Source organism: Quercus suber, unplaced genomic scaffold, assembly GCF_002906115.3.
Source record: "Quercus suber isolate HL8 unplaced genomic scaffold, Cork oak 2.0 scaffold_555, whole genome shotgun sequence".
Classification (NCBI taxonomy): Eukaryota; Viridiplantae; Streptophyta; class Magnoliopsida; order Fagales; family Fagaceae; genus Quercus; species Quercus suber.
In genome coordinates this window covers 184,683-212,486 of record NW_027070003.1, presented here as the reverse complement: position 1 = coordinate 212,486, position 27,804 = coordinate 184,683, and the positions used below count along the sequence as shown (strand labels likewise).

Sequence of the window (27,804 nt, the reverse complement as noted above, 5' to 3'; positions counted from 1 at the left end):
TGGTATTTTATTGTCTAAATATTTATTTTGGGAAGAATATATTGTACAGAATATTGCAAATATTGTTAGAATCGAATTTTGTTTTTCCCTACTATTTTGACCATACCAGATTGCCAATTGGGTCGATTCAAAATTCATCAAACTGTGCTTTTATGGGACGGAGTAATGATTGTAATTATCACGTGAACCATCATGAATTCATGATATTTAGCAAAGACCGTTTATGGGAACACAACTGTATTAGGCTGAACCATGAATAATAGTTTGGAGAGAGAGAGAGAGAGAGAGATTTACAAAAGGGTTGTGCACATTTTAATGGAAGAAACCTCTCCATCTTTGTGAAATCTTTTTGGGTTTTTAATTAGCTGGGAAATATAGCATTCTTAACTCTTACTTCTTAGTTTCTTTCCCATCAAATTGACAGTTTTCTCTCATTTCAATTTTAACTCTTTATTTTTTGTTTTTTTTTGAATAGATTAAGAAGGACTATATTTCCTCTTTAAAAAAGAACTTTTTGTTTTTGTTTTTGAGACTCAGTAAACTGGATCCATGGGGTGAAAGATAATTGCATGTTTTTTGAGTCAAGTCACTCACTTTAATTGAGTCATGTCACACACACACAATATCGATTGTGTCATGGGCCAATCAATTATTCAATATAGCCTCTACACTGCCCCGAAAGGCAAGGCGACTCTTCTGTTCATTTCATTCTAGTGTCTTCCATACTTTTTTTTTTTTTTTTTTTGATATTCCCAAGCATGCATGTCCGATCCCAAAAACTCCAAAACCCATTCATGCTCATGCATATAGCAAAGCAAAGTAGCATATATAAACATAATAATAAACCCATCCCAAACACAAAGAAAGAGAGAGAGATAGACTTTGATTAAGGTATTGAAAAATAAAAAATGCCCTATAATCAAGTTGAAGCCCAAAGTGTAAAGCCAAGTTGAGGAATCCCAAAGTCCCCCAGCAAAGGTGCAGCACAAAAGGCAAAGGCCAAAGGCAAAACGAAATGATTACTTGAATGAGATTGGGACCCACCTGATAATCTTTCCTTTCCAAGTCTCTCAATTTTTTGACTTGGGATTGGGTCCCACCTCGGCCACCATTGTCTTTATGGATTGAATGATAAAAAGAGCACCTCACGTGGAGTCTGAACCAAAGGGCCTGTCCAACCACAAATTAAAAAAGGAACCCTCTTCTCTCTTCTTCATTCACAAATATATAATAAAAATCCCAGATTTTTTTTTTCTTTTCAAAATTCAATTTTTTTTTAAATAATTCAAAAGTTCAACCCAACAACAACATAGCAATTTCTTTTTAAATTTTTTTTGCTTTTTAAAGCTCACCCATATAATTCCCACTCATTATCTTTGTTGCTTAAAGCTTTGCTTGCTCTTCTTCCTTCCTTATCTTCTCTCTCTCTCTCTCTCTCTCTATATATGAGATATACACCTAGTCCTACATCAATTCTTCAAAACAAATATTCCAGCCCATCTCACAAACCCTAAAAAGAAAAACCAAACCCAACCAAAAAAAAAAAAAAAAAAAAAATACAAACCCTAAAAAGAAAAACCAAACCCAACAAAAAAAAAAAAAAAAAAAAAAACAATCTTTATAGTTTTATAGAGAGCGTGAGAGAGACCCACCAAAAGATTAAATTAAGGGTCACTCACAGTCTCTCATAAAAAAGCATTTTAGAGTCTCTCTCTCTCTCTCTCTCTCTCTCTCACACACACTTACCTATTATTTCCATGCGATCATGGATGGAGGTGATGAACAACTCCACCGTCCAAATTTCCCATTCCAATTGCTAGAAAAGAAAGAAGACGAACCTTGTTCCACTTCTCCTTACCCTTCTTTAGCTATATCCCAAGACCCCAACAATAACAACAACAACAACAACACTTGTACAACTGCTCTCACTACCACTCTTCAACCCACAAATTCTACTACTTCTTCTGCTATTGCTGCTGCTGCTGCTGAAGCTTCAAAGAAGCCACCACCGAAGCGAACCTCCACCAAGGACCGCCACACAAAAGTTGATGGCCGCGGCCGCCGTATCCGAATGCCGGCACTCTGTGCCGCCAGGGTTTTTCAGCTCACACGTGAACTGGGTCACAAGTCCGATGGTGAAACCATTGAATGGCTACTTCAACAAGCTGAGCCTGCTGTGATCGCTGCCACTGGTACCGGTACTATCCCAGCTAATTTCACTTCTCTAAATATCTCTCTAAGAAGCTCTGGTTCAAGCATGTCTGTCCCTTCTCAACTAAGATCCTCGTACTTCAATCCGAGCTTCAATATCCAACAACATCAACAACAACAACAGCAAAGGAGATCATCAAGCTTGTTTCCAGGTATTGGGTTATCATCAGAAAGCACTTCCACGCTTCTTAATTTCCAAACAAGTAGTAGCCTCAACACCATGTTACAAGCTAAACAAGAATTGAGGGACGCCACGTCATCCTTGGACTTGTCGGAGACAACAGAGGAGAGTATAGGAGGGAGGAAGAGAAGACAGGAACAGGACTTGTCTCCACAGTCGCAGCAGCACCAAATGGGGAGCTATTTGTTGCAGTCTAGCGCCGGAGCAATTCCGGCCAGCCACGGTCAGATTCCGGCGAATTTTTGGATGGTTGCTAATTCTAATAACCAAGTTATGAGTGGTGACCCTATTTGGACATTTCCTTCGGTTAATAATAGTGCTGCTTTGTATAGGGGAAATATGTCTAGTGGGTTACATTTTATGAATTTTCCTGCCCCTATGGCCCTATTGCCCAGTCAACAATTGGGGTCGGGAATAGGTAGTGGTGGCGGTGGTGGTGGTGGTGGCGGCAGTGGTGGTAGTAATATGAGTGATGGACACTTGAATATGCTTGCGGGACTCAATCCATATCGGCCTAGTGTTTCAGAGGCGAGTGGGTCTCACTCACATCATGGTGGTGGTGGTGGTAGCGATGATCGGCACGACACAACTAGTCACCATTCATAAATCATCATCATCAAGCTCATCCCCACATGTGTAGTAGTTTGATGTGTAACACACGTGAGGATTGATTGATTGCTCTTAAAAATTTGAGTTTTTATTTATTTTCCCAATTTTTTTTCTTTCCCTTTTGTGTGATTAATATTGAGGTTTTTAGGGTTTGGGAAGACACTATTTAACATGGGTATTGGCTGGTTTTTGCTGAAAGTCTCATTTGGGTTTTTTTTTTTAATATTTTATTTTTATTTTTACTACACAATATCTTATCATCATTGTTTGTGCAATCTTTTTCTTTTTCTCTTTTCTTATTTTAATTTTCCCCCCCAAAGCTGTAACTTTGTAATTTACGCTTTTTTATGTTGATGAAAATGACTTCTTTGCATGAAATGGTAAAGACTCCTACCTAACTAGCAACTGTGTTTTGCATATATATTTATTTTTTCTCTCTCATCTCTCCCTATCTCAAACAAGCCAGAAAGTTTGTGTAGTGAAAGGGATAAAACAGTGTTACTGCAATGTACTAACAACAACAACCCAAAAAAAAAAAAACTACTGATGTATATTGAAAAAATTTTACCTAAAATTTACACTCTTTATGATCATTCTGATTCCAAAAAATCTCTGCCATGAATCTCTCAATTGTTTTACTGCATCAATGATTAAGATTTTTCAGAGAGAGAGAGAGAGAGAGAGAGAGAGAGAGAGGGGGTCATAGAGAGAGGTGGGGCCCAGACCTTATCAGTTCCAGGTGTTGGCTCAGGTGGGTGGGACCCAGGTGTTGGTCATTGCCCAAACCAATGTACAATGTCACTGACAAACAGGTGGATCATTCCCCATCTTTTTTTTTATGGTGCAGTTGCTGGCACCATAGAGAGAGAGAGAGAGAGAGATCAGTGGTGGGTGTTAATGACCCCACTCAGACAATTGGCCCCACCCCGTCAGCTCATTAATCTAGACCGTTCATTCGTTTTTGTGGGGCCAATCCCTTTTGATGGGCACATTGAATGATTGGGTCTTACTGAGGAGAAAGATATGGAATCTCCAGTTCCACGGTCCAAGTTGTTACTGTCTTGAGGCTATACAACTTTTTAGTTTTAATTCACAACCTATACTTACTTCTGTATATTGTTTATTTTTGGGTAAATTACATTAACATTTCTTGAGTTTGGGATTAATATCGTATAGGTCCAAGATATTTCAAAATTGGCTTATTTAGTTCTAAAAATAATTTAATCCCTAACATCGTTAAGCCTCTGTTATTCATTTATCTTTTTCTCATTCAGACCTATCTCTTCTCTTTGTCTCTAATCTCTGCTCTCTCGGAGCATTTTTATTAAGGGTGTCAAGTATTTGACATTTGACACCTCAAACTCTAAAAAACACTTCCATCAAGCATTATAAATGCCATAATTTTTGGTATTAATGAACAATGCAATCTCAAATTTGAGACCGCATTGTTCATCAATTGTAAAAGTTATATTATTTTTTTATTTCGTGAGGCCCGCTTTCTTTTCTTCTTATTTTTTTTTTCTTTCTCCTTTTCTTGTCTTTCTTCCGTCTCATTTTTGCTCTGAGACCCTCCAACCATAACTCTACTCTCTCCCTTTACTCGACGTTCTGCCTCCCTCTCCAACGAAACCCAGGTCGAAGCATCAAGGCAAGCCGATCTCTATCGCAGTGGTTTCTTTTTTTTCTTTTTTCTTTTTTTAGTTTCTAATTTGATGGTAGATTCGGCAGTGGTTGTGTGGGTTATGGTAGATTCTGCATCTCGAGTTCGTGGGTCTTGGGTGTGGCTGGGATGCGATGCTGGGTGTGGTTAGGCTGCGATGGTTTTTTGTGGATCGTGTATCTCTACGGTGGTTCGTGGTGGGTCTCTGCGGTGGTTCAGTGAGTGGGTTTTGCGATTTGATATATGTGAGTTTTAATTTCAGTGGTTTTGATTGATTTTGGTGGGTTCTTGATTTCAGTGGCTGGGTTCGTGGGTTGATCAGGGTGGCTTTAGATGCTGGGTGTAGGTTGATTGGGTGGTTCAGAGATGGATGTGGATTGATCGGGGTTGTTTTGGGTCTTTGTTGTGATTTTGTGATTCTTTGATTTAGATGACTCCTTGATTTTGTGGCTTTGGATGTGGAGTTTTTTTTTTTTTTTTTTGGCTGTTGGTTGTGGTTGTGGTGATGGTGGTTGTGAAATGGGTGGATGGATATGGTGGCCGGCAGCGCTAGGTTGTGAAAGAGAGACACAAAGGAGAGAGAGTCAGGGAAAGAGACTGGAAAAATAAAAAAAAGAATAAAAAATGATAAAGAAAGAATATTTAAATGAAATGTTAAAAAAATATAAGTTTTGATGGAAAGGATGTTGTAAAGTGGTGTGTTATATGTTATAAAATTGAGTTTTAAGATGGTAAATGCTAAATTTTTTGCAATCCTTGATAAGGATGCTCTCATTCCTCTCATTCTTTCTTTGACATCTCTTCTCTCTCTAGTCCCTTTGTTTCTCTCTCAGGCCTCTCTTTTTACTCTCGCCAACCCAATCATCAACTCTTATTATTTGACAATGAGAGATTTTCCAGTGAAATTAAGAGTATTTACATCAAAATATGCAATAATTACTGTTAATTTTAGAATAAAAACTTACTTTTTTTTCTATTTTAGCTAACTATTTTTCAAAACACACATATCTTATTATCTATTATATACTTTATTTCATTAAAATATCAAAAAAATTTATTTTTTATTCTTTTTTTTTCTCTCTTTACACACAATAACTACCATCGACTTTTTTTCATTATCCTTGAAAAATGCAAAGAAATAACAAAAAAATTGTTTGGCATAAGCTACAATGACTTGTATATCTGCATAAGTATCGTAGGCCGTAGCAAAACCCTAATTTGCATAACTTGATCACAATCTGATGATTTTTAGGCTTAATTGGCTATATTTTGGGTTTTATGCTATTTTAGATGTGTTGGTGAGAATGCTCTGGATTAGAACCCACAATTATGTAAATTGTTATATACTTTATTTTTTTTAGTCAATATACTTGTACTTTTAAATCTCAATTCTCAAACAATACACGAGTTTGAATTTATCATGACTAGAGCTCTGATATAATTATAATGGCATGGTTGAGAGAGTTTCTGGTTTATACTTTATAGTGGCAATCACTACTCCTCATTAATTGTTTCGATGGTTACTGACCCCTGGACCAGATTGCATCCATCAAATGCATAAAGTGAAAGGTAAGTAGGGATTTAAAGTAGCACAAGGTATGTTCTTCTAACCAACTTGCCTTAAAACGTGAACATTAATTCTTGATGCACAGGCAATTCAAATCATTTTTGGTCACAACTACTCACTAGTGGAAATGTGGGATGTAATACTTTTTTTTTTTTGGGTGGTGAAAATAGAAAAGATGTCAAGTACTTATTCTATCATCTCTATGTTTGGATGGAGGGTGGCGAGCAAAAAAGAGAGGAGAGAAAAGAAACGAAGGTAACGAATGTATTAAATGTTAATATATTTTGGTCATCTTTCCCTCCAGTATTCTTTTCTCCATTTTTCATCTCTTTTGTTAGAATATATGCCTATAATACTTTAGGTCCATTGTATTATACTCTCGTTACTTGTATAACTCTCATATTCTACATGCATAAATGCAATCCCTTATACAATATTTTACACAATTTAATACAATAAGGCTTTCTTTAACATTTTCCTCTCAAACATATATACAAACCCTTAATTTTTCTTGTCATTTTGTCTCTCTCTTTTTTGTATTGTGAATTGATTTCAGTATAATAATTTGCTGGTGTGGTGTTAATGCGCAGAACATGTCTATGGCCATCAAGTATGAGTTAAATTCAAGTTATGGGTGGGTCGTCCATTGTTTTTTTTTTTTTTTTTTTTTTTCCTTTATTCTCAACAAACTATGAAAATGAACCATAAAAGGGGCTGAGTCCTGTGGGTTTCTTAATGATGATACTGCATGTAAAAGACCCTGAGAGACGTTTTGAAGTGCACTTAAGGTATAACAAAATTTCAAAAAAAAAAAAGGTGTAAAAATTTTCTGAAAAGTGTACTTATGGTGTAAAAAAAAGTTGTCATTAAATAATAAATACATCAGGTGCGTCAGTTACGTGACGCTAGTGACCTTAAATTTTTTGAAGGACAAATTTGAACAAACTTTTCCACAAAAAAAAAAAAAAAAAAACAAAAACAAAAGCATTTTTTAAATTTTGAGGGAAGAAACTTTAATAAAATGGTATGAATGAAACATTAAAGTATTATTGAAGTTTGGACTGATGTTAGTCAAGTTTAAAATTGGTGAATTTGATCTTTAATCACCATGAGAATGAGAAAAAAAAATGAGTAACGATTTAGAGTTCAAGTTTGAATTTACTGATTTAGACACTAAGGGCCCGTTTGGTCATAGAGTTTAAAAATTGTTGTTTAAAAAGATGTAAAAAGTATTGTTTAAAAAGTGTTGTTGAAAAACGTATTTTTAGTGTTTAAAAAACAAAAAAATGTGTTTGGTATTATAGTTTAAACAATAGTTTTTAGTGTTTAAAAAACATAAAAATGTGTTTGGTAGGTGTGTTTAATTTTATGAAAAAAGCTAGCAAAGAGTACGAAATAATATTTTTTAATGAGGAGAGAGACGATAATATTTGTTGCTGGAGTCCTTCATATTTGTTGCTGGAGTCCTTCATCCCTTCTCTTCTTCCCTGAGGGCAGAAACCAAACCCACGCAGTCGTCGCAACCATCTACGCCTCTGATCTCATATCCACGGCTGGGCTTCACATTCCTCGGATCTCATATCCACTGTCAGCACTCCAAGACCCAGCAACCACTCTTGCGTTTGTAGCTGCCGACCCATAACTCCAAGACCCAGGTTCGCATCTCCCTTTCACCTTGCTCGTCAATGGGTTTTTTTTGTAAAGAGTGAACATTTTGTGCCTCAGTCACAGATTTCTCACTTTTCCGTCAATGGGTTTTTGTAACTCCAAGTCCTTCGCACTGTTTGGGTTTTGGTTAGCATCCCAGATTTGTAGGTCAGGGTGGGATATATTCGTAGGAATTGGGCATGGAATTATTAAGTGGACAAAATTGATTGACAAATGGTTGGTGATGCGGTGTATGGAGGAGACGCGTATATGCTGGGTGGTTGAGGATTAATGGAGATGGGTTTAATGTAGCTGGGTCGGTGTGAGGAGTTATGGAGGTGGGTGAGAATGGCTTGATTCGGTGTGTGGGTGAGATGGAGTTCTTTGGTACTTTGGTAAAGGCGTGAAGAGAGAGACGAAGACAGGAGACAGGAATTGATAGAAAGGCTGATCCGGTTGGGCCCCATATTTTTCAATTTTATTACTGAATTGCCACGAAAAACGTATTTTTATTGTTTGAAATCAGCCCAGACCGTGTTTTAAAAAGCCCATCATTTTGAACAACATTTTTCAAACTGAGCGTGAACACAGATGGGCCACCAAACGCTACTTTCTGGTTTTGGGCAATATGTTTTGTGGTTTGAAAGCTAAACAATGGTGTTTGAACTGGGGTACCAAACGGGCCCTAAATTAACCAATTTTAAAAAATTTTAAACCCGACTAGTATTAGTCCAAATACTGTATTTTACCCATTAAAAAAAATGAGAAACATTCTTTAGCACTATCAATAATCAACTATTTCTATAAATGTGAGTTGTGATATGACAATACGTCATTCTTATCTTCTTTAACAACCATTGCTTTCCATTCTTATAATTATTCTTGGATTTATCTGATAATATTTTAATATTTTGCCTCCCATAATGCAGAGATTTCAATCATCCATTCATCCCCACTGTCCACTGATTCCCTAATCTGTACATGTCCCTCTATTTCGGCCAAAGCAACAAATAGAAACCTTTCCCATTTGTAACTAAACCATTGACTACCTTTCACCAATCAACATTTAAATAAATAAAAAATGTGAGTGATATATCTAGGCACAGAGTTGTTGAGTTGTTTATGTTCCAACGCTAATGCAAAATAAAAAATGGAAAAATAAAAAATATATAGAGAGAAACTCAGACGCATCTAATGCACAATGAAGTCATTCAGCATAGTTCACAAATTAATATTGTATAAATTAGTATCACTTTAAAGTTATTTGAGAATCTAATTTTTTTTTTTTTTTACATAAAAAAAAAAATCATGTTTTCAAAGCACGATTTTAAGTATTATTTAACATCTTTAATAAAATCATGTTTTGAAATCATTTTTCAAAATATGATTATAAGAAAAATTTTAGATTTTGAAATAGTTTCCAAACTTATCAATTTAATTAATTATTATTAAAATGGTATTATCTTTCAAATCCACTCTAAGTCTTTTTTTATTTTATTTTTATGGAACTCTAATAAGTCATTTGGTCTAGTGTTTGAAGTTTATCACTTCGGTCTAGTATTTGAAGCTTATCAACATTGACTATAGCAAGTTTTTTTATAGTATTATTTTATCAGGATTGCCTATTCTAATAAGATTTTCTATACCTTTCTCTAAAATAAAAATTGTTATTAATATTAGGGTTTTCTTGGTTTGTTTTACTAATTATTATTATTGGTAATATTAATAGGATGTTAAGACATGCATTGCGTTGCAAGAAATTGTTTATATTGTTCTGATAGCGTAGTTGAATCTCCTTCTAACAGTTAGGAATCACGTTGCATGATTTACTAACATGTTCTTGATATCTTTTGTTATAACTCAAGGAAATTCAAGCTTACATCTAAGTTAAACTAAAAAAAAAAAGACTAGCTAGCTAGTCACAATTGAAACTCCTTCTAATCATTTATATAACATAAATCGATGTAATAACACCTAATATGAGGCCATTCATCCGTGTAAAACACTGATCCAATTCCATAAACATGCATGTACAAATTGGGGTGTCACAATAAAAGCAGCAAAATATATATAATTATATAAACACATACCAATTACCGATTGTTATGTCAAACTAATATATTAATCTCATTGCTATGAAATGTCTTTGTAATGCTTCGGCAACACACACCCTTAATGGTCTATGATGACAAGTACAGGTTTGGAATTTATAGTCTTTCTTGTATTTGTCTGGGAAAATGGTGTCAGACTCTCAGCACAAAATAAAATTATATCATGGTTGTACATATGTTGCACATGGATATGAATCCATAACCACAGAACCAAATGGTCCCTGCAAGAAAATCCTGTAACCCAAAAATAGCATGATTAGACTATCTAAAAACCATGTATTCTTAATTTGTAGCCATGGTCGGCAAGGATATTTGGGATATAAAAAAGGTAAAGCTTAATACATCATAGATGCTAAAGAATCAGCAGATTCTATTAATTTGGCCCATAAAATCTCTTAATTCGCTTTTGATTTGTTGGGTTCTGGGCCCAGAAAATCTATTAATCCCACTGTTCTTTTTGGATGATAGATGTATATAGTTACACACCAGCACATGCTTGCCTTCTGCAATTTTAGCGTACAGGTTGGTTGTTGGCATGAAAGTTAGTTTGGTCAAGACCCACCAACACATTACACATCCACATCCATTTCCACCAAGTATTTTGTGTGTGTGTGTGTGTGCTTGTAATTAGTGCATGGTGGCCATGTTGGGAAACTTGGGATGGGATGTGTAACATGTGTTTGTCTGTGGACAAATTTACATTACTGATTTTGGTACATTGAAGCATTTATTATAGCAACTTGTCAGTTCCATAACTGGTTATTCATGACCTTCAGCCTTACTTTGAAGCACTACTCCCTCATTTACTGGTTGATTATCAGAGCAAACAGAACCAGCTTGGCCCAAAGTCCATCCAAGTACCAATTGGACGAATTCAAAATCTGTAGTTGAGGGCCCAGTTAAATAAGAAAGAAAAGGTGGTAAAGGGAATGGCAGTCTGCTAGGTGAAAGAGGTTCTGAAGGGTTTTTTATTTCTTAAGTTGGCAGTTGACACTTGCCAATTGGGGTATCCACAGTTCAACACAATTGATTGGTATCTTCTCTTCATTTTTCTTTTTTAAAATATTGAAGTTTTTGTTTTTTGCTAAATAAAAGAGAATAAATTGGGTCAGGAGCTGGTGTAAAAGGTGTGTTTTACGCCGGCCAATTCTAACCCGCCACATAACTTTTTTTTTTTTTTTTATAGTAAAAAAGATTAAGCCGCCTCTCTCCCTCTCTTTCTCTTCTCCAAACCCACATAGTTCAGCAGTTGAAATACCTCAAAACCATCCCATCAATTGAAGCCACATCCAAGATTCACAAACAATCAACTCTCCAGCTCAAGCTTGAGGTCCAGCAATGGCACCAGTCCTTTAGCAACCTGGTCAAGGCCCAAAGGGATTACATCCAATCTCTGAAACTCCACGGTTCAGAGATGGTCACCGCTGCAAGCCACCGTTGGGGTGGCCCTATTTTCCCTCAGCTTCTCTCTCTATCTCTATTTCTCTTTTTCTTTTTATTTTTTTAGTGTTGTTCTTTGACTTATGGCCGAAAGTTTCTCTTTTTATTGCCTGCCTGTTTGTGGGTTTGGGGATTTGGTTTCTTTTTGGGGTTTAATGATTTGGAAAAAGGAGGGATTTTGATTTGGGTTTGGGGATGTAAGAAAGAAAGGATTTTTGTTTCGAGTTTTGGGTGTTCAAAATGTTGGATTTTTGGCTTGGGTGTGGCTATGTTTTTGCGTTGGGATTTTGGGGCTTCGGGTTTTCTATGGCTGGATGTGTGTGTGTTGTGTTGGCAGTGGTGTTGGTGGCTTGTGTTAAGCTATAAAACTCCGGCCATGGCAGTCATGGAATTTCGGCCATGGCAGTGGTGTTGGTGGCTTGTGTTGAGCTTTGAAGCTCCGGCCATGGGGTCATGGGTTTGATTCAGAGATGGAGAGATCGGGTGAGGAGAGAAGACAAAGTTTTACACCAAGATCGGGTGAGGAGAGAGGAGAGAAAGTTTGCTGAAAAATATATATATATATATATAGTGACGTGGCGGGTCAGGATTGGCTGGCGTAAAACACGCCTTTTATGCCAGCTCTTGACCTAATATATTCTCAAATAAAAAAGAGATCTTTGGTGTAAACTCATCGACCCTACGCCACATGATGGTAAAGATAATACTATGTGTACCATTAGAGCCTTTATGGCAATGGCGTAGCCACTTGAAGACTGAGGGGGTCTAGGCCCCCCGGGGGGGGGGGGGGGGGAAATTTTTGAAAAAAATATAAAAAAAAATTGAAAATATCCTAAATAATTTGAAAATTTTTAAGTAACTTTATTATTTTGGCCCCATACCTAGTAATATACATATATATTTAAGAAAGTCTAAAAATAAACATAATTTTCGTTTAAATAAAATACAATCCATAAATACATATATCAACAAAATACAATAATTAAACGGCCAAAATTGGGAATTAACCTTGTTTCCCAAACAATATAATTAGTAGGCACTATTTTCAAACTATATATATTACTAACATCTCGAGTTTAAAAAACTTGATTTAGGGCTATAAATCGAGTCTCAGAGATTCGATTTTTATGGTCTAATCACGTCTGATGTGGCATTTTTTCCAAGTGGTGTCCACCTGAAAATCGAGTCTCTAAGACTCGATTTATAAGCCGACCCTTTACATAACAACTATAATGTTTTAAGCACACCCTTTACAACCACCTTCTCATCAAAGAAAAAAAAAAACACAAACAAACTAGAAATAGAAACATGGGTTGTAGTCAGTCGAAGATTGAGATCGGAGTGGGTGGCTTCAGATCGGCGTGGGACCATGGGTGGGTAAGTTTCAAGTCGGCGTGGGTGGCTTCAGACCAGCATGGGTGGCTTTAGCTCAACGTGGGCCGTGTGTGGTCGTGGGGTGTGGGTGGCCGTCCATGCTCGTGGCTAGCAGTGGGTCGGGTTTAGATCACCGTGTGTTGAAAAAGCTAAGTAGATTGGGTTTTCTTGGTGGATTAGTTCAGAGATGAAGAGATTAAGAGACAACATTTATGATAGCTCTTCGCAATTCAAGAGACCCTTTGGCTCTTCTCCTGAAGACTCGTAAGTTTCTTTCTCTGTAACTTTGTTTTTTTTCAAAATTTTTGGTTTAACCTCTCTTATGTGTTTTGCTTGGTGAGTTTCTCTCTCTCTTTCTTCTTTGATGAGAAGGTGTAAAGGGTGTCCTTAAAACATTATACCTATTTTGTGGGTCGGCTTATAAATCGAGTCTTAGAGACTCGATTTCCAGGTGGACATCACATGGAAAAACGCCACATCAGACGTGATCAGACTATGAAAACTGAGTTTTTGAGACTCGATTTATAGGCCTAAATTAAGTCTTTTAAACTCGAGATGTTAGTAAAAAATATAGTTTTATAATAGTGCCTACTAATTATATTGTTTGGGAAACAGGGTTAATTCCCAATTTTGGCCCTCTTAAGGAGTGTAGGTTACATTTTTGAAAAAAAATGTTTAACTTTTATGTTATTTTATGTTTTGCGACTTTGCCCATTTCATAATTGATTAAAGATATTAAATCGATTTGTCAATCTTGTCTCAAGATTGTTTAATTTTAATTAATAAACTTTTGTTTATAGCACATATTGAGTTATAAAGTATCGTACATTATTATTTTACATTTCATATACAAAATATATATATATATATGGCCCCCCAAAAGATATATTTCTGGCTCTGCCACTGCTTGATGGGGCTATCATTGTGGGCACAACATATCTGTTAAAGCGTCATGTAAAGTAATACGAAGACTTCTACCACTAAACCACTCCCACAGTTTTTAATTGGTATCCAATTAGTTTCATATATTAGCTTCTCAAATTATCCAATGAAATTAAAAACTGTGTCTTTGTTCAAATGAAGAAATTCTGTGTCATGTACAATAAGCTATGTTGTGATATGGCATTATGGATGTTTAAATGTCAATGGCCTTTCTTTTTCTTTTTCTTCTTCTTCTTCTTCTTTTGTTTTACTCCTATTTTTGATAATTCAATAGTTATGAAAAGATTTAAATCCTTGACATCTTCCTTGTAAACTTCATTTCAATACAAATAAGAGAATAAAGAAATAAAAGTTTGAAAACCCTGAAAGATAAACTTAACAAATGCATAAATTCTTAAGTTTAAAGTCGAAGTTTCACTTGTCTAATCGTTTCACAGAAAATAAAATAAAAATTAGATTATCATGTGTAACAGACACTCTATACTTAGAGCATAATCACCATATTTTTCTTATCTAAATCATTTATATGTGCCAAGAGTCTTGTAATTCAATTGACATCTCTTATCGTTCCAACAAGAATATTTATGGTTTAAATTATTAAAAGAAAACAATCGAGGAATGAAGAGAATGGTCTATTTCTTTGTGAGAAAAAGACTGAGACTTGAGAGACTAAAATAAATGCTAAAAGATGAGTTTTCCCTCCCCAAAAAAAAGGGTAGAGTCATGCAACCCAATATTTCAACATGCCAAGTATGGATTAATCTAAATTTTTAAAACTAAAGTAAACTTTTGCCCCTAACTTTGAAGTTGTTTTCCTTTTGGTCAATGTTTTAAAATTTTACTTTGGCCATTCATATTTGACCATATTTTTGTATTGATGATTAAGGTTGTTCACAAGTTTGGCCAAGTCGAGTTTATATCCAACTCAAGCTCAAACCCAATCACTTGAGGCCTCCAAGAACTGCACCCGCTACTGATTGGGAAGAAGAGTCAATTTGGGCGAGTCGAGTCTCTTCGAGTATTGGTTGGTTGTCATTTGGTGTCAAGAAAAAGCAAATTTGGTTGAAATTTCATTGGGTCTCGCCAAAATCCTATTGAATTTTGGCGAGATCTCGCTTGATCTGGTTCATACTGAAAAAAGAGGCAAGAATAGGCAAAGAACAACAAAATTTAGTGCGTGGAGATTAGTCAGGTTAGTTGAAATTGGGTTTTCATGTAAGAACTTGCCAACCAACCGTCTGTGATTGATTTTTGGAAGGCAAAGACCTGTTGTCAATCATCATAGGCAGCTAGTCAATCGATTTTAGGGTCGAACCAATTATTTTGGGCAAATGGGTTGGTTCCACGAGTTGGTTGAATAGCCCTATTGGTGACGTTGTCTATATCGATAATACCTAGCATTATATGGGTGACACGTGCTAATGAACTGATGCCATTTATCTATCACTTAATGGTTAGATAGATTATTAACATAAATGGATGACAAAAACAATATAAAAAAAACTTACTATATGATCTATAAACTTATATTTTATGTATAATTTTAAACTACAAAAATTTATAATTTAAACAATTTATTGATGACATAGCTATTGATATTTAATTTTCAAGAAATTTTACAAGAATAGAAAAAAAAAATATAATCTAATAGTGAATTTGTTAAAATTCACTTTAAAAAATATATATATATATATATATATTGAATTAGACTACAACTAATTTTGTAAATAAACTTTATCCTAAAAGTTAATAAAATGGACAAGAAGTCTTTAACTCTAGTCTTTTTTTTAAAAGGTAAGAAATCACAAGGAAATTAAAAGAAGTAAAGCCTTTATATGGCAATCAAAAAATTTTTTTTTTTTTTTATAAGAATATGGCAATCAATTATCAGAAAATTAAATCAACAGTAACGAAAAAAAAATCAACAGTAACGAATTTATGAAAAAAAAAAAAAAAAACATGTTTCCAGCTGGAAAAAAAAAAAAAAAATCAAAAACTGTCCATGTGACTGTTGAACTTCTTCTTCACGGCCAGTTCATCAGCCCCTCACACACGTTACGAATATTTCCACCCTTTAGTCTCAAATGGGTGTATATAGCAGTACATCATGATCAGAGGACACAGATCAATAGTGAATAAGAATCACTCAAAAACTGTAGCTCTCATCTTTGTCCCCTCTGCTTTCCTCTTCTACTCTCTCTTCAACATGGCTTTCCACAACCAACCTTCATCTTCAGGTGAATTCTTTTTTTTTTTTTTTTGGAAACTTTCTTTTTTGGCAGTATTCTCTTTATCAATCTAATCAAAAACCATATTTGCAAATTTAATGATGTTTGGTTCCATTCTAGTTTGTGCTATTTTGGAAATTACCCACTTGCATTAAAAACCCAGATTTATTCATTCATTGTTGTTGTTGATTTTCTGCGTGATTGGTGGGCTAAGATTTTTTTAGTGCAAATTTCAGTTACTAGAAACTGGTACTTTTATATGCACTATTGATTTAGTTTGTTTTTCATCAATCTAATCAAAACCCACGATTGCTTATTTAATGATGATCTGTCGGTTTCACTCTACTTTATGCTATTTAGGAAATTACCCACTTGCATTAAAACCAGACCATCTTTTATTTTTCTCATTTGTATATTGTTATTGATTTTCTGTGTGATTTGTGGACTAAGATTTTTATACAGACTTGAATTTACCGGCTAATATTCTTTTTTGCCCCCAAAAAAAAAAAAAAAAAAAAGATCTTATGTATTTATGCAAATTTCAGTTACTAGAAGCTGACATTTATATGTGCACTATTGAATTAGTATTTTATTAATCAATCTAATCAAAACCCAGAATGACTTATTTAATGATGCTCGGTTTCATTCTACTTTATGCTATTTAGGAAATCACCCTCTTGCGTTAAAACCCAGACCATCTTTTATTTATTTATTTATTCATTATTATTATTGATTTTCTGCGTGATTTGTGGACTAAGATTTTTATACGGACTTGAATTTTTATACAAATTTGAGTTAGTAGAAGCTGATATCCATATATGCACTATTGAGTTAGTATTCTATTAATCAATCAAATCAAACCCTTAATTACTTATTTAATTTGAGTTACTAGAAGCTGATATATATATATATATATATATATGCACTATTAAAGTAGTGGTGGGTTTATGTTTAACTTGGGAGAAACTTGCATCAGATTCTGTAATTTCGAATGACGAGCAGAGGTCGAGGTTGTATGATAAGATGGAGAGGGATTTGGATGAGAACGGGCCTGCTTTTCTTAAACAAGGCGAAACATCTCAGTCATTGTCACTTTCGGATATTTTCACTTTGAAGGATGGACATGTAACACCCGTACTTAAGGTATGAATCGAACAAATCAGCTTTTTTTTTGGATTACATGGTACTACATTGTTAATTCTTGTTTCAATTGAGTGAGCAAATGATGGATTGCCTCTTTTGTGTGTATGTGTGTGTAGGCAGCAAACCCTCCTGTACGGGCTACTGTTTTGTATCTGAGCACTGAATACTCAGTGCACATCTCGTAAGCATTTCATTTTCTCATAATTCATGCTATTTTAGTTTGTTGTATGTTGTTATATGTTTGATCCGTGTATTATGATTTATTTTTAATGAATCTGTGTATTGTTTTTATTGTGATTTATTGCTAAGAAAATTTTGGAAGCTTTTAGTTTTAGAAATGATTGAAACTTAGGTGATTTAGTGAGAGTGAAAACACTGGGAATTGATGCAGCCATATAAAGTTCAAGTCCCTATTCTTAGGACTTGCCTGATATTCTTAGAAGTTGAGATGGCCAAACTAATTCAAACATGTTAATTTTTATTAGAAGGTGGCCAGTGGCCACTGTTATATGGCTTTCTATCCTCTGATTAATTGAATTCGCATGCTTCTTGGGTGTAGGAATGCTGTTTATCAACAGCTTTCTTTTTGTCAGCAGCCTTGTGATTGCAATGGGCAGTCACTTGTCATCCTTTTTGGGTTACTTACAGAAAGGGTTCCATCCAGCTTCCAATCTTTTCTCGGAAAAATCAACATAACTGAATGGATTTATTATGATATTGCATACATTATGGCCTGATAATGATGGATGCCATTGATGGGATTAATTATGCAAACAATTAGCATTATTTTAATATTTTTGTGCTTTTGATTTACATTTTTTTTTTTTCATCTATAAGATTATATAAAACACATGCGAATTAGTTCGTTAAAACCCATTAATCATGATGACGTTTTACTTGCAGTCCTGAAAAAATATAAATTTGAGCATCATAATAATAACATAATTATTAAGATAGTAAAAAAACTGTGGGGAAAAGGATGAAATTTCAGTTTTATATATTTTTTAATCACAGTGCCATAATTTTTACATTAGCATCTTAATCTCATAGGAAGTTTTATATAGTTTTTTTTCTTTTCTCTTTCCTTTTCAAATTAATACATGCTTGCTGCAGGGAGCAATTATATAGTAGTTTATTTTTTAATTTCACACATGCTTTGATTGCCACAGGGAGGCTGTGAAACATATTTTTAATCCGTACTTTGATAAAGGTAAGCTTTTAAATTGCTTACTTTTTCACATATGTGTTATTTGAATTTGAGTTGTGGTTACATTTTTAAATAAAATTATATTTTGTGCATTTTTTTTTTTTGGCATTCTTACCTGTATTTTGTTTAGCAATCTGGTTTCAGAACTCCAGCATGTACCATTTTAGCATGTTTCATGCTTCACATCATATTACACCTGTTCCTGCTACTGAAGATGAGGTAAACTTCCTTTTAGCGGGATCTTATGTTTCTATTTAATTCTTGTTGGAGTATCATTTGATTCTTGGACCTATTTTGGTTTTTCAGATAGAAGTGGAAGCAAGTGCTGTTCATGCTGTTGCAGATGATCTCTGTCCTTTAAAAATTGTTTTAGACAGGGTGGTTTTAACCTCAACTGGTGTGCTTTTGGGTTGCTGGCAGGTTACTTTCTGAACTTTTCTACACTCTTTGGGCTTTCTGCTACCTTTTGATGTAGCTATAATAGTATATTTTCACCCCTTAAAGTTTGGATTTTTGAAATTCTAAACCCTATTTTGGATGGAAACATAATGATTTCATGTAATTCCTAAGTCCAAACCTTAGTTGGTTAAATATAGCAATTGAAAATTTGCAGTCTTAATTGTGACAGGGCCAAATCACATGAGGGAAATTGTTTTTACCCTAAAATTTTTATACATCTCAATATGAGTTGCAACTTTGCTCTTTGGAATGGTGGTGTTAATTTTTTAGTTGACAAACATATACTACACTGCAGTACGGAATCATGAGAATTCTCCCATGTGATTGTAATAGCTGCAATTATATTGCAACTTCTTGGAATGTCATCCTTAGTTTGAGTAATATGAATTCCTCCATGAGGAGTGGCAGAGTGGGGTTGTGGGCAGAGTTAAAACAGCAACCAGTCCAACATAGGAGGTGGCGTATGATCTACCCTTACAGTGTTTAAGCTCTTGAAATTTCTTAACCCACAAAATGCAGAAGAACCTATAAAATGATTTTTTAAACTACTTTTTCACAATTCTATTTATTTTCATTTGTGGGTTTCTGAGCCAGAAATTATGATTTAAAATTGTTGTTGTCTGTTTTTTTTTTAATAATAAATTTCACCACTCACTGCTCAAGCTGAGCTATTACTTGGTGACAAAAGAAAAGTCAGTTATAACTTTGGCCTTCTTATATTTACCTCAGGGAGAAATATATCAATGTTTTTGCCAAAGCTTTATCTATAGTTAAAGGTTTTAAAACTTAAGCATTGAATTTTCATCTTACAAATCTTTTGTTTCCGTTAGTGGATGAATGTTACCATCAGATTGGTTAATAGCTAGGGAGATCAACCAGGTAAAGAAAGTCCTTTTATGTGGGAACCACTCTGTGTGTGACTGAAATTTTTAAATAGTATAGTTTTTGGAGAATTTCACTGTGAATCTAATGACTGAAGGATTTTTCTAGGTAATGAGATGTATCAACAGTTCATATAATGAATTATTATTTAATATAGGTAATCTCTGGGACAGATCCCATAATGATTCGTGCCAAGCTGAGGACTGCACTTCCACATGCGCCAGAAAAGCAACTTGTAAGAATAATATGAATCTCTTAATTCCTGTTGAAGAAATATATATATAATCTCAATGGCTTGAGGTATGAAATATGAATGTTTCATGCAGGGATTGTTCAGCACTTATTATTTGATGATTGATACTAGGATATTGACTCTTAAGATTTGCCATAGATGATTGTAACTGTTGCTTGACTTATGAAATTTTATAGGGCCTCTTTTTTCCTGGTCTTTATGGCTTACAGCCTAAACAGATACCTACATGCTTGGTTTGGTGTCTAAGGAGGCCATGGCCCCCCAGAAGTTCAGAACGTCCTTTCTGAAAAAAAATTTCATTTCCCTTTCTTAGAATAAGTTTGAAATGTCTTTTCTGGGACTCCTTTGTATGCCCCCCAAGGGCTTGAGTTCTAGAATTATGTATGTAAAAAGAAGAGGCCCTCAAAAATAATAGAGACTTCAAATCCCAAATTTGACGTTATCCTAGGCACTTTTCAAAAGAGCATATTTTTCTCTATGGCCTCACTTAAGGAAAACCCTTTTTGGTACGCTACTGCCTGGTGTTTTTTTAGAATATAGTGGCTGATAACATATGCATCCAATAATGTTGGTGTCCTTTTAAAAATAAAGTGATGGTGATTTATCCTTTGTTGGAACTCACTGCTGCATGGTGGGTCCTATCTTTATGTCCTGGCCTTATTGGTGCCTTATTCAATAGTATTGGTAGATGTAAACTGGATATCTTCTCTTCCTCAGGTTAAGTGGTGATACAATAAATGATGAGTATGTGGTTGCTATCATTTTCTAATCAGCAGTCTTTTTCTGCTACAGTATGATGCTGCTATTCTTCACACATCATTTGCAAGGCTTCTGGGACACCCCGCAGCAACTCCAATGGTAGTACATCATGAGTATCTCTGACTTCTTTTTGCATCTTAAGTCAAGATCAAGTTAGTGCTTGACACCACTCATTTTTTTTGTTGGGTAGAAACTAGAAACTAGGAAGGGATACTGCATTTAACTGAAAAGTGGCAATTGCAATTAACTAAGAAGTATATGCGTTGGCTGTCTCAGCTCTAGTTTATTAGAATCCTATTGAAACAAATGCTTGACATGCAGTATACTTTTCATGTCAACTTGGCACACCATACAAATGCAAAAGATATCAGCGCATTTTAGTGCACATGCAAGACAACTTGCACAAGGAATAAGCATTACTTTCATGGATTTGAACTATAGATTAGTTTATGGGTAACATTGATATGTTTTCTGTTTTTTATTTTGAACCCCTTTTTTTATAATAATTTTATGGGAGGTGTTTTGGGATGGAAAATGGCAGGTACAGGATTTGAGCAAAAAACAGAAGTAACAACTGAGCTTGAAATTATAGTATATACCTAAAGGAAAGAAGGCATCGGATGTAAAAGTCCAAAAAATCTTTCTTACTAAATTGTGTTTGTGGTCATGACTTGATTACTTGTAAGGAGTTTGATATAAGTGTCTTGGAAAATCTGGCATTTTGATCTCATTCAAAATGAGAGTTCAAGGAACATCTGTCAACTTATCAAAAAAAAAAAAAAAAGGAACATCTGTCAATTCTCATGTTAAGATGAATTGCATGTATATTTTCTTTTATGTACTTAGTTCTAAGTTTGACTCTCGCAATTGTTGTCATATTTAGGAGCTGCATAAAACTTCAGATGAAGTTCAATTCTTCCATGACCTAGTTGCTAAGCTAAGCAATCAAATCCGTGGAATGGAGGTAAGTTCTTATGTTTAATTATGATTGGCAGTTTATATTTGAAGTTTTGAATTACATAGTTGAAGCTGAATTGGGCTTTTTTTAGTAGGATGCAGTGCTATAGTTTCACCAATTTCTGTTTCTACTCATGTTAAAAGATTCCATTACGTGGGAATTTTAAGGCATATATTTGGAAGAATCGTTGCATGCGACCATGTATAAGTAACCTTCACTTCTTAGTCATCTGATAGTCTTTTGTGAATGTGGCATACCATTTGATGATCGCATCTAGGTCATATTGTACATTCCAGTCTGGTTGAGACATATATGGAATTATGGATTATGGGTTTACAGTTTCCCACTTTTCTTTCAAATCGATTTGAAGTACACCTTTTTCACAGATGTTCCCTGGTGGTTTTTTATTGTACATTCTAGCACTCACTATAATGATTTTCATTAGTAAAGCGTATATTTTCTGGAATAATGGCAACAACCAGTATGTCAATATCATTGGGACTGTATTATCCTTCCTGTGAAATTAAGTTGAAACTTCATTCTATATTTTTTGATAGTTTTGACTTTGAAAGTGAAAAATTATTCTAGAAACAAAAGAAGAAAAAGGTGCCTGCATGGTAGAATTGCTCTATGTCAGCACCTTTCATTCAAGGTAGATATTTGGTTATAGTGAATAGAAGATTCTCATAGCACTTCCTTTGCATTTTCAGAGACAAATCATTCTAACTTTTTATCAATTGGGGATGTATTCTCCTTTTCAAGATACCTTGTTGACAATAATGGTGGAAGTAAATGTTCAAATGGACATTTCTTGTGATCACCAAGCAACTTCTTTTTTTCCTGCAGCATCCTATAGAAGTTATCCATCTAGAGTCCTAGCACAGCTTTGGGATCAACTTTAGGAAGAATGACCTCAATAGCCACATTAGTGATATAAAATCTACCGCAACATAGACATGTTGAATTTTTTTTATTTCAACTTTGATGGGTTTTCAACTTTTGTTACTCTTCTGGTAATTGCTTCAAAGTATTTACCATGACCACCTAGACATCAGGACTACAGACTTCACATAAATGTTTACAACTTTTATACTTCTGGCAAGGCACATCCTTAGTTTTTGCAAACTCTTATTTTGATTCTTTTAATGATTTTTTTGCATGAAATTTATCTCTCATACGGTGGCATTTGGCCTATGAATATTCAGGCTGTGGTGTCTGAGCTCTGGTATGTGGAGGAATATGATGTGCTTGCTCTTGCATTGGATGGAAGAACGAAGATTCGCAGGTTTCAACTTGGCTGCTCAAGAACCCAAGATTCCAAAGCTGACAAACATAATTAAAAGCATATTTCATGGTATATATATATATATATAAACATATCAAAAGCATGTTTCATAGATTTACAGGATCTTTCACGATGGAAGTGTGTATTTAAATATACATTTTCGGTTAAGATGGTCCTAATATTAGAGAATCTCGTCATGGCTTACATTTCATGTCTCATTTCTATATTATGTGAGTATGCTTTTTGTTGAGTGTACATGTGTGAGTAAAGTTTCACATTAAATAAATATTAGAAGAATGAGTAGTTAATATAATATAATTAAACACATACTTATTAGGCCTAGACTTTTTGGGTTAAAGTGTATCTCTATATATTATATTAATTATTTAAGAAAACTTTCCAAAATGTTTATTTCTCCAACAAATGGTATTAGAGCTCATGGTGGTGTGGAGCAAAGGTGACAAAGTTATCAAGGTTCCTTTCGCAGTTGGAGCAGGAACGGGGTGTGTGTACTTGAAACCCTTTCGCAAATGGAGCATGGTGGGTTCCTTTCATAATTAGAGCAGGTACGGTATTTACACTAAGCAAGTCTATAAAGCCCACACAAACGATCTTAAAAAAAGCCCAACAAATAAAAGATATGTAGGGTTGACACATGAAGGCCCATGGATGATATACTAGTAAAGGAAAAAGGCCATTAGGTAAGGGGGAACGAGTAGGACTTATTCATGGCCCATAGAGAGGCAGAGACTCACGTGAGGGGAAGATTGTTGGGTGTACATGTGTGAGTAAAGTCTTACATTGAATAAATATTAAAAGAATAAGTAGTTAATATAACATAATTAAACATATACTCATTAGGCTTAGGCCTTTTGGGTTAAAGTGTGTTTCTATATGTTATATTAATTATTCAATGAAGCACCCCAAAGTATTTATCCCCCCAACACTTTTGACCCCAATTAAATTGTTGATTGAAAATCCCAAAATTAAGGAAGCCATCTTCTCCAAATCGCTCAAATCCCCAATACTTGATGGTTTCTAACCTCATTTTTCTTCTAGAGATTTTGGGATATCATAAGGAACATGGTTTTTTTTTTTTTTTTTTTCATAACTTAAATTTTCCGGAGCAGGAAAATGCCATGTAACCTTAACTTCATCTCCATCCTCCTCTACCTCACCCAAAAAATTGATCACCCTGAAAAGGTAACCAATTCTCAAACTCATTGGTACTCTTGGAAGTGTCACTGGTGAATTTTGGTTAAGAGAGAACTTTCCTCAAACAATTTCATTCCCCCCTAACCTCCAAAGCCAACTTCATTCCTGAAGGGAAAGGGAAAGCTAGGAAATCATTTCATTCCAAAGCCAACTTCATTCCGAGAAGGAAAGCTAGGAAATCATTTCACTCCATGTTAGTCTTCAAAAGTAAATAAAAATATATGATAAAAGTTGCATCTTTAATGTTATGATTACACCAAGTGAATGTGTGTATATATAATCAACATGTTATATATATCTTGCCTTATATTATATAATATGTACAATATCATATCATATATTATATAACAGGTTTGACTACACCAACTTTCATATTTTATATATATAATATTTCTCTTTTTGCTATGTGACATTCTGTAGTTCTTAATATGGTTATTAATATAGTTTGCTCTAAGCGAAAAAAAAAAATGCAAGAGTTTAAAAATACTATTTTTATTAGAATTTTATTGCCCAAAGTTTTTTTCAATTAAACATAAGTACTACACGTCAGAGAGCTTGCTTTGGCTATGTAACGCATTATAAGTACATTAATATTATTGGCATAGATTGCTTTAAATAAGATTTTATTATGAAAGTTTCAAGAAATATAAATATTATTCTAATAAAAACCCAATTCCAAAAATCTTTAAAAATTAAAAAAAATTATTTTTAATTTTTAGTGTGCTTTCGTTATTATTTTATTCTCCAATTCTAATAATAGTATTAAAATATTTGTAGTTACACCTGCACCAGAGGAGAATGAAGTTATAGTAAACTTTATAATAAAAAAAAACTATTGTCAAATTTAAAACTATAGTGTTTTGTGCGCATGGGATTAGTATCACTCCATGATAATTGGCAGCAATATAGGAGTATTATAATTGTTGTTATTGTGTGCTATTGTATGTGGAGGAATATGCTACATGTGCATGACTTGAGCACAGTCAGCTAGCCTTTTTCCACTCTATTGCTTATAGTTTTAAGTGCGTTGTGCATTGGTGGATTGAAATGAAAAATGATGAATACATACTTGTGGATAGCACACGCTTTCTTTGTACGAGTGTGACAAAACCATGACAACAAAGTACTGCAATATAATAATAGCATGCTCTCTAATCAATACAAGTTTTAGATAAGTATGGTTCTGTGTGTATGCCACACTCCCTCTTGTGGGGAAGTTAATATTTGTTGGAATAGTATCCACAAATCAATAGGTGAGATTGAAAATGTTAGAATGAGAACTAGTTTATTTATTTTGAATTGAGTAAAACTATTCAAGACTGAAGAGATTATCTATTGTACAAAAAATTAAAAATTGAATTTTGTATGGGTGCTTTTAGGCCATTTGTTAATGGATTATTTTAAGAAACTTTTAATATCATTTTTATGGGAAATATAAAAAGGTAAGTTTCATTTTTTTTTCTTTTTTTCCTATAAAGAGTTTCTAAAAATATTTTCTAAATCAATGCTTTGAGGGCATTCGTTAACTTTTCCCTTAAAACTCTAATTGTGAAATTGGGAAAAGTGAGAGTTATTTAATGAAACATTAAATTATAATAAAATAAATTTGCATTTCTAAAATTTATAAAAATTGTGGCAATTTTAAAACAAAAGTTGAAATCATAATTTTTAGGTTAAAATTGTGAGTTAAAAGCATTATTTTAAATTCTTTCTTAAACATGTTAACATGAAATCATGATTTGAACTTGTTTTTTAAAAAATAATTAAAAAAAAAAAAGCTAGAAGTTTCAAAAAGCAAGATGGTCATAAATTGTATTTTAGTAAAAGAAGAAATGCACTTTACTCTTTGTACTTAGAGCAACATTACTTTGCATTTCTAACCTTTCCAATATTACACTTTATGCATTTGTGTGAGAAAAGTGAAAGCATTATCAATATGTGTGACACAATTTGGAACCCTATGCTTTAAACATTCGATTTGTCACTATTTAGTACAAAACACACACACAACCTAGTAAAATTAGCACTTTCAACTTGCTCTCTTCCTATTCATTTTGCTTAATATATTAAATATATAATTAGGCTTCTTTTTATAGTATCTTTTGAAATTATGCTATCAATAACATAAAAATGCTACTAAGTGTATATTTGGTATTAATTTATTTTATTTTATTTTATTTTGTTAAAATATGCTTAAGTATTCTTGTATTCTCAATAAAATGAGAAAAAAAAAATGAAGTTTCAAAAAGTTGTACGTAAGAGCTAAAACCTAACTAAAAATGCTGGACACAAATGAATACTAAATTAGAATATAATAAAAGAATTAAATTAAAATATATATCATCTTTTTTGTGTTGTATTTTACATTAAAGCGTATCATGTATTTTTTACATATGTATTTATACTTTTTTGTCTCAATTTTATTCTTATAAGATATTTCAAAACGTTTTGTAAGGTATGAATAAATAAAATGCACATGAAATCCAGATAATATAAAATAGTCTTGCCCAATGGGTAAAAGACTAGTCTCACTCCACTATTTGTTCTTTTTTTTCTTTTTTTAATACAAAATACTATTTTTTGTAGATAAATGATATGTCCATAACATTTCATAAAAAATTATAAGTGGTAGATTGTTATTAGTTATTATAGATGGCAAAAAAGTAATTTAAGTAATAGATTCGAATTAGAACCAATAATAACTTACTATCTATAATTTATTGGTTTCTCAAAAAAAGAAATCTATAATTTATTGTGAATATAACATTTTTCAATGCTCAAAGGACACTGGTTTATTAAATTTTAAAAAAATATATAAAACTAGTTTTTTCATAGCTTTTTAGAGTTTGTTTATTTGGAAGATTTTTGTTTTTTTTTTTCAAAACAGTATAAAAACAATTTTCAATAAATTGAAATTGAAATTAGTTTTCAGATAATAATTTTTATATTGTATGTGTTTGGTTTCCAATTTTATGAACAATTCTCAAAATACTAAAAAAATGAAAAGTGTTTGGTAGACCATTCCTATTTTTGAGCTTTAAAAAAAAGAAAAAAAAAAGTAACGTGTAAAATATGTAGCTTACTTCTTTTTTTGTACGGATAATGATAAGGAAATAAAGCTATATACTTTTTTTTTTTTTTTGGATAATGATAAGTTTTAAATTTGAGGTGTGAGAATTTCTTTTTGTGGTAAAATTAAGCTTGTTAATGTAAGAGGTAGAAGAGTTTGGATAAATATATAGGGTTATTTTTTTTTTAATTTATTTACAACTATGTCATTAAAAACATTTTCTTTATCTTAAAAAATGTGTTAGCCGTATTCAAAATCCTATTTTAAACAAGGAAAAATAGGATACAATTTCCTGAAAACTTTATGTAGAAAACATAATCCAAAAAATAAATTCAAATGTGGGACTCACCATTTTATGGATGGCAAAAAAAAAAAAAAAAAACTATATTTAAATACTCTTACCAAACATACTCTGATATCAAAATTTTTCTCAAATAATTTATTAACAAATTTTAGATTTATGAATAAGATCGTTAAACATATTTAGCTAGTTTAACCCAGTGGAGTTGGTTGAATGTTTGGACACTCGGTCTCAAAGTGATTATCTTGAGTTTAATTAGGAGTTTTTTAGTTCAAGTCCGAGCACTAACATTTTAAAAAAAC

General features: G+C 33.4%; 2 protein-coding genes across 2 annotated transcripts; both read left to right on the top strand.

The window, feature by feature from the left end:
- Positions 1-1,582: 1,582 nt before the first annotated feature.
- On the top strand, positions 1,583-3,199 carry LOC112039340 (transcription factor TCP14). Its single transcript, XM_024072211.2, has one exon. The coding sequence runs from the start codon at positions 1,766-1,768 to the stop codon at positions 2,996-2,998; it is 1,233 nt and encodes a 410-aa protein (XP_023927979.1). The 5' UTR covers positions 1,583-1,765; the 3' UTR covers positions 2,999-3,199.
- A 12,555-nt stretch (positions 3,200-15,754) lies between these two features.
- Positions 15,755-23,171, top strand: LOC112039355 (uncharacterized). Its single transcript, XM_024072230.2, has 10 exons — positions 15,755-15,979; positions 16,947-17,113; positions 17,230-17,294; positions 18,283-18,323; positions 18,451-18,539; positions 18,627-18,740; positions 19,819-19,896; positions 20,707-20,772; positions 21,557-21,637; positions 22,837-23,171. Exons 1-10 carry the CDS (start codon positions 15,850-15,852, stop codon positions 22,969-22,971), a joined length of 966 nt encoding a protein of 321 aa, XP_023927998.1. The 5' UTR covers positions 15,755-15,849; the 3' UTR covers positions 22,972-23,171.
- The last annotated feature ends 4,633 nt before the right edge of the window (positions 23,172-27,804 follow it).

What these genes read in the sequence shown, in the direction of transcription:
- LOC112039340 (XM_024072211.2), top strand. Translation starts at nt 1,766, where the DNA reads ATGGATGGAGGTGATGAACAACTCCACCGTCCAAATTTCCCATTCCAA.
- LOC112039355 (XM_024072230.2), top strand. Translation starts at nt 15,850, where the DNA reads ATGATCAGAGGACACAGATCAATAGTGAATAAGAATCACTCAAAAACT. An exon ending in GAATACTCAGTGCACATCTC is followed by an intron (nt 17,295 to 18,282) that starts GTAAGCATTTCA and finishes TGATTGCCACAG; the next exon opens with GGAGGCTGTGAAACATATTT. An exon ending in TTCCTGCTACTGAAGATGAG is followed by an intron (nt 18,540 to 18,626) that starts GTAAACTTCCTT and finishes TTGGTTTTTCAG; the next exon opens with ATAGAAGTGGAAGCAAGTGC.